Source organism: Brienomyrus brachyistius, unplaced genomic scaffold, assembly GCF_023856365.1.
Source record: "Brienomyrus brachyistius isolate T26 unplaced genomic scaffold, BBRACH_0.4 scaffold39, whole genome shotgun sequence".
Lineage (NCBI taxonomy): Eukaryota > Metazoa > Chordata > Actinopteri > Osteoglossiformes > Mormyridae > Brienomyrus > Brienomyrus brachyistius.
In genome coordinates, this window is record NW_026042314.1 from 1,553,067 (window position 1) to 1,566,911 (window position 13,845).

Genomic DNA, 13,845 nt, shown 5'->3' on the forward strand with positions numbered 1-13,845 from the left:
AAGGCTGAATGAACAGACCGCCCTCTGGATGCCATTCTGTGTGCCCATCCCCAACGCCCTAAATGTATGTGTCATGAGAGAGTAAGTAATGAGAGTGTCTACGTTGTAGTGTATGAATGAGGTACAGGTGGTCGCGAGGGGACAGAGGAGGAATACCTACCCTGCATCCCAGCAACGCACCTACACCTCAAAGCCCTACATGTGAGGTGGTGTGATGGAGCGGGAGGAGGGAAGCATTTAGGGATGGGGAGGAAAGGAATGGGGGGGGGGGCAAAATACCTCCCCCCCCGGAGCCAGCTCCCCCGCTGACCCCCATAGGCACTCCCCGTTCCCCGAAATCCATCCAGGGAGGGGGGCCCAGGCCCATCCAGACCGGGGCCCAAGGCAGCAGCACCACCGGGCCCCACAGAGCCCAAGGCGCCCCACCGGACCCCACTACAAAGGAAAAGCTACCCCCGCCCCAGCATTCAGTCAACTCCCAGACTGCACAAGACAAAAGACATCCAAAGACATTGTACCTCTCTGAAAAGTAGAAACGTTTCACCGCTCGTCCAAGCAGCTTTGCATGTGCAAATGCACAACCCCTCACTCAACAGAGGTAGAGGCATTAGGCACAATCTGTCTCCAATTTAACCTGCGGCCCTCTCATCATTTGCCAAAACAAAAATAATTCCCAGGAAAAAAACAGACCCAATTCACACCTCCACCGGGTGGACCACCCTTAACGACCCACTCTATTGGAGTAGGAGGGACTGGTTACATCTACCCGCAACTCCCCCCCCCCACTTTGTTTCACTCAACGAGCCCCCTTAGACTACTTACCCAGGAGGATAAATATGTGGACACTTACTACCTCCCTCAGTCTGAAGAAGCTGCTTCGATGAGCAGCGAAACGTTTCTAACTTTCAGAGACAAGTCCAGTTGCCACGAGTCAACCACCAGAGAGTATGGTCTAAGGTTGCCTGGTCCTTCTGTTCCTCTGTGGTGAAGGGTACCTTAAGGGTACCTTCACCACATTGCCATTTGACACTGACACCTTCACATTGCCTGCTTCTAAATCGCCAACGATCAGTTCTTCCAATAATAATTTGTCCACCTTAGTTTCAACAATATCCAAATTTATAGCATTCAGCTGGAATTCACTGTTTATAACTTCTACTGCCACATCCACAATTTCCAATTCAAATGCTTTTTCAAAAGCCTTTTCTCTAGTCTCCTCCACTTTGACTTCTCCAATTTGTACTTGTACAATTTCAAAATCAAATTTACTTTGATCTAAATATTCGAGATCAAACTGGCAGAGGTCTACCAGCACAGCTCCTATCTCCAGACTGTCTCGATGGTTGTCTACAGGCTTTATGGAGATTGTCCTGTTATTCATCACAAAAGCCTCCAACCCATGTACATCTATCCCCTTATCCCTCCCAAGCTGGCTAGTGGGTGGAGTTACTTGGGAGCACTCCTCTTCATCACCCCAGCAGATGATCTCTTCCCACTTGTCCCAGGCTGCCCAATAAGCATCATCCGTCCAGCTAACTGCCTTGGCAATTCGCCTTCGGGAATGTGACTCAGTGGAACTGTCAGCCTGGTCAGAAGGTGATTCTGCTGGGGAGCACAGCTCTTTCTCATCTCCCCAGTCAATCACCTCTCCCCACTTGTCCCAAGTTGCCCAGTATCTGTCATCGCTCCAGCAAACAGCTTTCTCCATTCGTCTGATTCTGAATGAGGAAAAACAACATACAGGCAATGCAATGGAGCTGTCAGTCACTCCTGACATGTGGACTACACTTCTGCACTGACCCACACCTTCCCAATCAACAACCGCATTACTGCACAGGCAGAGCTGCTATCTTTGGTCAGCTGGCTGGTGTGAGATTCTCAATTCCAGACAAGTCTGCACATTCATCTCCATATGTGTAACAGTCTTACTACCTTGTAAATAGTCTGGAGGGTTTGCAGACTACCCCAACACTTTTGATGGAGCTAATTTTAGGTTTATAATGGAACAAAACAGATTGACTACAAGACATCTTGAGTGAGGGTTGGCAACCCTGCATATGACACTAACTAACCTGCACATAAAATTTAAATATAATCCAAACAATATACTGAATTTTACACAAACATATTTCAATATACAGTCATACCTCGGCTCACGAACTTAGTTCCTGACCTGAAAAGTGCGTGACCTCAATCAATTTCTCCCATTTCAAATAATGTAAATATGTATTATGTTCAATATGTTTAAACCTCAGAAACGCTGCATTTCCTTCAATTTTTTATATTTTTCTGTGATCAAGAATCCATCCATCCATTTTCCAAACCGCTTATCCTACTGGGTTGCCTATCCCGGAAGCAATGGGCACAAGGCAGGGAAAAATCGAGGATGGGGGGGCCAGCCCATTGCAGGGCACACTCACACACCATTCACACATGCACTCCTACGGGCAATTTAGCAAGTACCCGGAGGAAAGCCCACGACGACATGGGGAGAACGCGACCAAGAATATAGACTTAAATTAAAATAACCTTACTTGTAACAAATAATGCTGTTGGCACGTCAAACTGTCGGTGCAGCGGTAAGAAAATCGGGAGAAGACTAACAATAATAGAGGATTTATAAATGGAAAAATAAGTTCACACAACACGTTATTCACCATGAACTAGGACATATCGCCGACTTTCTCTTTAGGTCACTCTATACATACATATATACACTTCGAGCACGCGCAGTACAACTCAACACCCCCTACCATACAATCAAATCATTACAGACTGTGCACATATAACTGAGAGCATACATTTACATTTACATGCTAACAAATGCTAAATTAAATAAAACATTAAAACTGAGCATACGCTGGTAGCTCAAAAGACGCCAAAACACGGAAAAGAACCACGAAACATCCCCCCAAAAAACTAAACAATCAACATTAAAAGACTAAGTAACAGTCAAATGCAGTAATTTCGAAAATATGATTTTCTTTTATTATTATACTGGACATTTCTTCGCGTTTCGGGTGGTTCTTTGGGGAGCTTTCATTGGACCCTTTTCGGGACGTTTGTGTGTTCGCGGCCCGAAACACGGTTCGACAACCGGTACAATACATTTTGGAACATCTGGTTCGTAACTCGATTTATTCGTGATCAGGACTGTTCGTGGGTCGAGGTACCACTGTACATACAAAGACAGATACTAAATAATAAGATAAGTTATACGATAAAATGGGAGCAGAAATGCAACGTACCTTGCCATCTTGGTGCAGAAAAGCAAGTGAAGCCGCATCTTTCAAACCGGTAGCTTCCCACGTGCGGAGGCATCAAATGTAACCAAGCAACAACATAACTAAATAATAACATCATAATACGTATAGTTGTTATATAATAATGACAGTTTTATAAGTTTTTTATTTACTAATAGAAGTAAATAAGAAAAAAATTGTGTAAGAACTGCAAAGCAAGAATATAGTAGTAAGCATGAATCACACATTCAGCTCTGGATAATATCAGACAATGACTTAAAGACACGTGAAATGAACTGCACTCTTGGAGTCTGTCTCTCCCCAAAGCACTATGCACGGTAACTTGTTTAATATGGGAATTATAAAATGACACTTTGGTAACATTGCAAACTGTTGTATCGCGATACATAGCGATCAGTATGTCGAACTGTCACGCCCAGCTCGTACGATCCTCATGTGTGCCATGCCCCCCTGATTATCCACGTGTGCTTCCCCATTATACCCAGCTGTGTCCGATTATTTTCGCCCAGTCCTGTCTATTTCAGTCCATGTCTTGCTTTCGTTCCTGGTCCGTCATTGATGTTAGTTAGTCGATGTTCGTGCTTCGTCCCGTTTTAGTGCTAATAAATCCCAGTTCCCCCGTGTTCTGCCTGCCTGTTTCCTGCCCGTGCGATCGCGCTCGCAACCAGCCCAAATCCTGATATGAACAAGGTTATACGTCACACAAGCTTCCCACAAGAACCTGTAATTAGACTAAGCGCGTACCACACTGGGCCCGGCTGCCTTATACGGCAACCGAGCACGATCGCATCCCGCCCCCCTCCCCAGTTCTGCCCCCGTGTTGCACTTACTGGTCCGGACGCGAGCACGTTTTGTCGTCAACCTGCAACTTTTTGTGTGAAAGAAACATAAGAAGCAAAGCTGTGTACCACAGTAGGGTAGAATTCATGGTTAATTTCGTGGCTTATTTGGGGCGGTTTTGAGTATGATGACACACACAGATTTGTCAAGTATACAAAGCAGAGGTTTTTATTTATTCGTGCTGCACGTATAGGAAGATCCACACTTTATCAAATATCTCAGGCAGACTGATGCTGCGCGGGATACCGGTGCCAAAAACGTATTCTGGTACCGCATTTTTGAAAGCTGTTCGGTATTACATTACATTACATTTCTTTAGTACTTGTACTAATTACACTATTTTCGCTTCCGCTAACTATGGGATCATGACGATGGACTCTATATAGCAAAACCACTGCCGAAACTAAGTGATACACTAAGATAGATTTGCACCCATCTTGCTATATAAAATACTAAAACGTCAGCTAGTTAAATATGATGTCCATAGCTTCACGTCAGTGATTTATGTCAGGGATATACATTGACGTCATTAAAGTTTGATGTTTGAATAATAAATAGATAATAAAGCATAATGTGCTGCGTGGGAAGTGTTTTATATGTGATCAGGTCATCAGAGCTGTATTATGGGATGTCACCAAGACAGGTAATGCTAATACTTAAAAGTAAATAGCATAATCATACAATGATAAGAAAGAGAATAAGCCAAAAACATTTCTTGAAATTTGGCCTGAGGGTGGCGCTAGAGTGATGGATGGATTGAACCCAAATTTGGTATGAATAGTTGGAACTGACCTCTATCGATGTGCCAAATTTCAAAAAAGTTGCCAATCAGCTCTATGGGCTGCCATAGACTCCCATGGCAAAAAGCATAATAATAGTGAAAACTACTAAAAACTATAGGTATCCTAATAACAATAGACTGTCATCTCTAAATTGCCCACAGTGTGTGAGTGAGTGCATTCCCTGCAATGGACTGGCATCCCATCCAAAAGTATACCATTGTGTCCTATGCTACCTGGGATAAGCTCCAGGCCCTCGTCTCCAGGATATGCGGTACGAGGATGGATGAATAACAATCATGTTTATTTCAATTTCAATTATTTGCAAATATAAACATGTACCAAGGATAATAGCAATAAATACAGTATGCCAAAATAAATGCTAGAGGAGAATCCTGCAATTCCTGCCCCAGTCCTGGGTCTGGGGAGTTTATTCTCACTGAGATTGCATAGGATTCCTCTGGCTGCTGTTTTTCTCCCGTACACGTGAAGTGCTACTTCTTCATTGCCCACATGTGAGCCAGTATGTGAGCCCTGATCCGGGCTACCATCCCACCCAAGGCATTTCCTCTGTATGCTGCTTCCTGCAGCCCTGCAGTGGATAAAAGGAAAGGACAATGGTTTGTTGATTTATAGCACATATATTATTATATTTTATATTGTTCAAATACACATTACTCAGTAATAACTCAGTAACTACTCAAGTACAAATGATGAACAAATACACTAACTTATGATTAAGAATGAACGAACGTGGGATCAGTATATAACTAATACTTTCTGGTTAATTAATAAATTAAGTAAGAGTGTACTACTTCAGGGGCGGCATGGTGGTGCTGTCATGCCCGGCTCGTACGATCCTCGTGTGTGTCACGCCCCCTGATTACCCATGTGTGCTTCCCTGATCTTGCCCAGCTGTGTCCAATTATTTTCGCCCAATCTCATCTATTTCAGTCCATGTCTTGCCTTAATTTCTGGTCTGTCATTGATGTTAGTTAGTCTTAGTGCTGTCTGCTCCGTCCCGATCCCGAATAAATCCTCGTTTTCCCCGTACTCCGCCTGCTTCCTGCCCGCTTGTCAGCCTGTGCGCACTACCCGCTTTAACCAGCGAACTCTGACAGGTGCACTGGTTAGCACTGTTGCCTCACACCTCTGGGACCCGGGTTCGAGTCTCCGCCTGGGTCACATGTGTGTGGAGTTTGCATGTTCTCCCCATGTCGTCGTGGGGTTTCCCCCCACAGTCCAAAATCATGCTGAGGCTAACTGGAGTTGCTAAATTGCCCGTAGGTGTGTGTGTGAGAGTGAATGGTGTGTGAGTGTGCCCTGCGACGAGCTGGCCCCTCATCCTGGGTTGTTCCCTGCCTTGTGCACATTGCTTCCGGGATAGGCTCCGGACCCCCCGCGACCCAGTAGGATAAGCGGTTTGGAAAATAGATGGATGGATATACTACGACATTATTTGTGCCCCCTCAAGTAAAGTGTTGCTCCTAACTCATCTGCTCTTTTTATATGTTGTTAAAACATACTGAATTAATCCCTGCAAGGATTTGAGGGGGTTAGAGAGAAAATGCAGGAGACTGAATCCAGGACCTCAGCTATATCTTTTTTAAGTGTTTACGTGTAAACAGTCAAGACTTAACTATATGGGCTCATACTAAAATTAAAAATTCATGGCAAAGTGTTACTCCATTTTGAACAATATGAGCAGAGTATGCACAACCTTTTTATGTGAGACACAGCTATATGCACTATATATTTGTGCTTCCCCTAGACTTCCTGAGACCTTAAATAGTGTGACATTTGCAATAGCGAAAGCCTTCGTTTTAAAGATGACTTTTCATGTTTTCACTTGAAATCATGTGGAAAGATCACATCTCCACCCACAAAGCTCTTTTATATTTCCTGAGAGCCTGCTCCAGTGGGCTCTTGGGCAGGCAATATTGTATGTTACAGACCAATAAAGGAGGATCACTGTTTGAGGGTACTATTATAGCACTTGAATTATATTACTTATTATCCTCAGTCTTGATAGAATGGTACACTTCATTGATAAGGACCTACAGTGGTCTGTCAGTAAACCTACAGCTTGGACCACTACCTTAATTTCAGATCAGGTCAGGTCAGGTTGGGGAGATTGCACTGGAATAGGGTAGTAGGGACCCTGCGAGCTGGATCACCCTCAGGGAATCATGCCACATGGTCATAGTGCTGTACCTGACACTTACAATGCAGGTAACCTGACTCACGCGGGACTCCCTGAGCAACCGCTCATTTGACACGAAGTCAAACCACTGGTACCCAAGGATTCTCCGAAGAGACACAGTACCAAAGGAGTCCAGTCTTCATCTCTGGTCACTGGATAACGTCCATGTCTAGCAGCCACACAGCAAAATAAGCAGCACCAGGAGTCTAAAGACCTTCACCGTCTTACAAAAATATCAGGAGTGCCACAGACCCCATTCCAGCGACTACATGACCCCCATGCTCTCCCAATCCATCTACTGACATGATAGGAAGAGGCACGAGAGACATGAATGTCACTGCTGAGGTAAGTGATCCTCTCAAGGTTGACATTCTCTCTTTTTCTAAACTACATTTCACTGTAAACAGTACATCTACTGTAGATTCCCATTCATATTCCATTACTGCTTCTCCAGTACAGGGAACTGCTGTGCTGGGAGCTTACAACAGGACCCAAGGTACCCAGAGTAGTATACACACAGTCACAGTTCACACAGTCTGTTGATGGAAACTAGTGAACACAGAAAATTTGCAACATTATGCTGATTTTTTGTCAGGGTCAGAACTGAACTCACAGCTCCGTAATTGTGGGGCCATGGTGTTACTCACTGAGCAAAACAAGCTCATGTCTGGATGTCTGCAAAGACCCCTATGAAGAGAAACAGAGAGGACCCTGTAACTTTGCCTGGATTAGGGTTAACAGGGTCCTGCCCAGGGGCGGTTTTAGCCCATTTTTGGGGCTGCTTCAGCACCCCCAAAATGAATAAAAGCACCCCCAAGGATTTCTAAAGATTTCTAACTTTTTTTGACAGTTCATGCTGTTTATGTGAGACAGTATTAAAATATGAAAAATCATTCAGATGTAATATTTCAATAACTAGTATAGATACCCCCCCCCAGCCCCGAAAAATGGTTCGTTCCAGCTTCACTCTCCGCTACTCTGACTGGCTCCAGCGCAATGGTGGCTGAGACGCATTGCAGCGGTGGTGTGAGTACTTGGCTTAAAACAGGACATGTTAGCTGCATTTAACCTTCAGTAACTCTTTCTTTATATAGTTTGGTAGTAGGAGTCTGACCATGTCTCTTATTAGCTGAAAAACATTACCTTCACAGGTAAACTGCAGTTTTGAAAACACGTTTTCTGACGATGTTTGCTACCCTACAATCCGCCCTACTCTGTCGGAAAATCAGCAACATTTTGACCGTCCTGTTGCTCCCATTGAAATTTATATAGCCTAAATCTACAAACTTAAATTGCCAACCGTTTCACCAGTCCTCTTTGAAATGGAACGAGAGAAGCTGGTTATTTTTTCATGTTCCGAATATTAAACCTAAGGTAGCTAACTGACTGGATGCCCATTAACTTTATAACTTCTGGTGTGTGTGTGTGTGTGTGTGTGTGTATTTTGCACAGAAAGACAGCCAGGTTCATAATGGATATTAAAAAAAAGGACGGGCATTCAGGTAAAAGTAGAAGATCATGATCTGTCAATCAAGAATAATGTTGGATCAGTGTTTAAATAGTCATATATTTTATTAAATGTACACGTGGTTTGGTTATTTGCCTTTTGATTGAAAGTACACTGAGAGAAGAGTTTTTTTATTAGTGATGTTAATAGTATTTTTTATATTAATGTAATTTCTTTATCTAATTGAATACAATCTATTTGTGTATGATTGTCAGTTCAAAGAGGGAGAGAGGAAAGAGCAGACAGTGAGGAGAAAGTACAAGGTCAGGAAGAACCAGGTAAGAAAACAAACAGGGAATAGTCAGTGACAGGCAAAACAGAAACTGTTAAACTGACAGAAAAAGATCCTAATTTTACTCATACAATCTGGAAGTTGTGTTCTCTCTATATTAAAGCTGCTATACAGAATCTGCAAAACAAACTGTGTTGAAGCAGTTTTTGCCTCTTTAACAATATTCCAACATAACATTATTATCATTAATTGGGCAGAATAAAATTAATGATATATTTTTCTGTGGTTCAGCCACAAATCTACAAAACCTCAGCCAATAGTAGGTAGGTCAACTTTTGGACCATCTAGTCTGTATGACTGCCGCAGTACGTGCCCCCCACATTTGCAGAAAGTGCCAAACAGTGTCCTGGTGGAGTGAGGAGTTGTAAAGAGAAGCAGAGTGCTCAGTTTATATATATACTAAGAATGTTTTAAGCTAGTTTATTTCATAATTTCTGTACAGCAGCTTTAAATGTTTTCCAAAAGCACATAAACTTGCTTTATCAGTGTTTCTCAAACTTTTTACAGCGTGTACCACCTGAGAAAATGTTAAGCTCTCCCAAGTACCACTATGAAAGCATGAAACTCATAAATCTTACAAGACAAAATTCCAATCTGTTCCTAAAATGAAAAGTTATGCTAAAAAGTAAGTTCATTAAGTCAGAATAAGTATCCTAAGAATGTGAAAATTTAGCAGGCTGACATTGAAACAAGAAGAAAAGGGAAGACAATGCTTAGTATATTCAAAATATGAATTTAGTATACTTTAGGTATTTTAATTCAAAGTTTTGTACTTTTTTGATTGAATTGTACATGTTTGAAGTATTTTTATTTTCAAAAGATGCTTGTAACTTTCCTCCAAGTACCACAATGGGGAGCTCACGTACCAGGTACCACAGTTTGAGAATCATGATCTTATATCATTAGACTTCATTCTGAAATGTAAACAGGACACCTTCATTACATTTTCCTATTTATCGATATGATTTACTGTTTGGTTAATCTCATTACACAAGGAGGCGAAGAACAGGGAGAGACTCTGAGAAAGCAGACCTGGGAACAAGATGAGGAGAGGCAGAAAGAACCAACCAGGGAAAGAGATGAGGAGAGACAGACAGGGCAGAGTTCCAGTCAGCAATCCAAAGATGTGCAAGATATGGCTCTTGATTTGGGGGATAAGACTACTGGTCCTAAACAGTTAAAACTGTCCCAGTACCCTCTCACTCAGTTTGGCACACAAAAAAGATCCTTCCAAGAAAACTGGTTCAAAAGCTTTAAATGGTTAGAATATTCTTCCAAAAAAATGCTGCTTTCTGCTACGCTTGTCGAGACTTTGCCAAAAGTCTTAGGTATGACACATTAGTGAACGATGGAGTCAGTAATTGGCAAAAGGCACTGAGCAAGTTTCAAAAACATGAATCCACTCAGTCACACAAGGACAGTGTAGTTTGTTGGAACAGCTACAAAGCAAGTCTGTCACAAGGCAATATTGTGGAACAGATAGAGGCAGCAAGTGCCGCAGAAGTAAGTGAAAGAAGGGAGTACCTAGAACGTATTGTGGCAGTGACCTGCTTTTTGGGGAAGCAAGGAATATCATTTAGAGGTCATGATGAAACAGAAGAGAGTGACAATAAAGGGAATTTCCGTGAGTGTATAAAACTTTTGGAAAAGTTTGATCGATTCTTGCAGAGGTACACACCCCCATCAAACACAACATACATCTCTTGTAGTAGTCAGAATGAGATGATTGAATGTTGTTCACAAAAGGTAACTGTAGCTATTGTTCATGAGATGACGGAATCACAGATGTATGCCATTATGGCTGATGAGGCCAGAGATGGAAAGACAGAACAGTTGGCCCTCTGTGTGAGGTATGTGTCTGTGGAAGTTAAAGAGAGCTTCCTAGCCCTGACAGAGATGCCAAAGTTTGATGCTGCCTCAATAAATGCTGCTATTGAGAATCAGCTGCAAGAAAAGGGAATTGAGCAGTTGAAATTTGTGGCACAGACCTATGATGGAGCAGCTGTCATGTCCGGAACAGTTGGGGGGGTGCAATCCCATTTTCAAAAGAAGCACCCAGAGGCAATATATGTTCATTGCTATGCACATGAGTTAAATCTCATCCTATGTCACACATGCAGAGCTGTTTCTGAAACTGTAGAGTTCTTTAACATGCTTGATAGTCTCCATTCCTTCTTTAGTGTGTCTCTTGTAAACCATCATAAGTTCATGGACACTCAGAAGAAATTAGGATTGGAGCAAAGTGAACTTGTGCAACTGTCAAACACACACTGGGCATGCCAGGTTCGTTCAGTAACGGCTGTGCTTAACAACTTCCATGCCATAATTGAGTGCCTCTCCACTATCAACACACCTATTGCAGTGGGATTAAAGGCAAAACTCAGTAAATTCTCCTCAGTATATTTGCTGATTGTTTTCAAGGATCTACTGTCTGTAACCGCATGTTTACACAGATACCTACAAAAGGAGACCATAGATATTGCCCAGGCACAGACATACAAAGATGCGGTGGTTGAGACTCTGAAGCAGAAGCGCAGTGATGCCACTGCTACTGATATTCATGCAAGGACAAAGGCTTTGTGTGAGGCAAACCAGATAGCTGTTTTGGAGCAGTCTTCTGGACAGAGGCAGAAACGAAAGAAAATGGATGGATTTGTTGTTGAGGCAACCTGTGGGGCAGGCAGTGAAGTCTGTGGCTCTTCTGTGTCAGAAGAGCTTAAAAGGAAATTGTTGTTTCCTTGTCTGGACAGAATGATCTCTGAACTTGAGAAGCGTTTTTCTGGTGTTAGTCAGGAATTGCTTAATGGGATTCAGGCCTGTAGTCCAACCTCAAACCAATTCTTGTCTGAGCCTCATTTGTCAGCCCTGGCACTGCATTAGCATATTGAACTTCAGTTAGAGGAAGTTGCAGTTGCCAAAAACGTTTTGAAGCTCCAGAGTGAGGCTGGTGCCATTCCAGATATGTTAACATTATACAAACTTCTGGATAAGAAGATCTTCCCCACACTGAAAACTGTTATTCAGGTTGCCCTAACAATCCCAGTTAGCAGCTGTTGCTGTGAGAGATCTTTCAGTGTCTTGCGTCGGCTCCATACCTGGCTGAGAAGGACCATGGGTCAAAGCAGACTCCAGACTTTTGCTTTTCTTACACAAATTTTGGAATTAAATTGTTAAAATGTACAAAACAGTCATGTCATGTTTTTTGACAAGGACCCAGGTGTTGTGTATTAAGCACAACTATGTTCGGAATTAATTTTAAGCAGACAACTGGAAGGACACAAGACGCAGAATGGTAAAAAGAAATGTATATCTTTTATTTACGAACCAAACAAAACCCTACACGAGCCATCCACTCTCAGCTACAGGTGGGAAGAATTAGCGCCCCTCGTGGCACAGTATGAATGTACATATTGACCGGAACAACCGATAAAAGCCCACCACAGGGGGTTACCAAAATAGAAGTCTTCTTCTACATTAACCTCTCAAAATAAAGAAATCATTCCTCTCTGTGTTGGAACACCACAGCTCCTCCCCTGTAAATTATAAACTCAACTTGAACCCATAACTTACATAGTAAGAGATATTATGTGGTACATTGGGCGGAGCTTAATTCTCCGCTTCTGACGTCATAAGAGGAAGTGGCTTATCCTTGATTCTGATTGGTCGAGAATTTATGCCCATATATGGTATCAATACATGCTTATGCCACGTTTTGCCGATAGGGGGCGATATGGTTTTGGGAGATTGCCGTTATGTCCATATATGGTAACAATACATGCTTATGCCACGTGTTGCCGATAGGGGGGTTTGGGAGATTAAACTTTAATAGAATAAAAATACATCACATGTATTTTATTAATGTGCTTTTTTGATTACGTTTTTAAGGTATAATAAAACATAGAGCAGGATAATGGCAAGCTAGCGCATACACGTTCAGCGGGGGCGTCCGTCCGGCCCCGTGTTGTTAGTAAGCGCCGCGGCGTATTTTAAAAGAAAGCACCCAAATGTTTTAAAAGAAGAAAGCACCAAAAGAAGGAAAACTTTAGGGTTATTTTAAAAATAAAAGCAGTGTGAATTTAAACAAACAGGTCCGAAAGAAGCAGCAGAAGAACAAATTTAAACAAGCGCAAACGATAGCAGCACAACCAAACCAATAAACATACAGCCCGTCGTTTTAAAAGAAGCGATCACTCATTACATTTAACCAACACGAAAGACTTTAGTTATATTTACCAGGTTTGAGAAAGCATGTAAGCGGCAAACTTTTAGAAAAAATAGGACGAAACGATCCCGGAGACCCGCCACATGCGACTACTCTGTTTGAACAACGCGGGTCGGAATGGACTATCGCTAGTCCGGTGTTTGGCGCATGCGCACCCACGCCGACGCCCCTTTAAAAATGGCTACGCCGGCGGAGCGCCTGTTTTAGCAAATAAAACCCCTATAACCGTAATGTTTTTAAGTAATGAAGCACATTTCTGTCAATGTGAATAATAAAGTAAAGCGCTCTGAGCATTTTCGATAGCAATAATCAGGAAATAACGCGGTTAATTCTTGTTTAAACGAATGCATGCTCTCACTCTCGTGTGGCGCACGCGCGTAGATCCACACAGCATTTCCTTTATTGAGCCAGCTCGTTGCGTGAAGCTGCTGTCAAATGGCTACCAGGTGAAATTGTTGTCGTGAGGCGAGCCGTTGGCCTGGATTGTGAGAAGCATGCCGCCATTCTGGCAGAATGCACACCAATTCTATATTTTATATGCTTATTTGTAAATAGTGTAAAATAATCTATTTCTAATTTAAATAAAAGTCGATCTCTAACCCCCCCCCCCCCCCCCGGATTGCTTAGCTACAATTAGCTAAATTTATCTACGTATGGTTAATCAAAAGGTATAACCAGAACTTGAAAAGATGTATGACAACACATGCTGATCTTTTATTTCAAATAAGCCTCTTTAACC

At 42.5% G+C, this 13,845-nt stretch overlaps 1 protein-coding gene across 1 annotated transcript; it reads right to left on the reverse strand.

Moving 5' to 3' along the window:
• Window positions 1-253: 253 nt before the first annotated feature.
• LOC125722497 (uncharacterized) lies at window positions 254-3,828 on the reverse strand. Its single transcript, XM_048998684.1, has 2 exons — window positions 3,249-3,828; window positions 254-1,718 (listed from the first exon to the last, which is right to left on the reverse strand). The coding sequence occupies exons 1-2, from the start codon at window positions 3,284-3,286 to the stop codon at window positions 953-955; spliced, it is 804 nt and encodes a 267-aa protein (XP_048854641.1). The 5' UTR covers window positions 3,287-3,828; the 3' UTR covers window positions 254-952.
• Between the last annotated feature and the right edge of the window lie 10,017 nt (window positions 3,829-13,845).

Coding starts and splice junctions, on each gene's coding strand:
- LOC125722497 (XM_048998684.1), bottom strand. CDS start 3,286: ATGCGGCTTCACTTGCTTTTCTGCACCAAGATGGCAAG. Junction 1,719..3,248: donor TTCTGCACCAAGATGGCAAG/GTACGTTGCATT, acceptor TTCCTCATTCAG/AATCAGACGAATGGAGAAAG.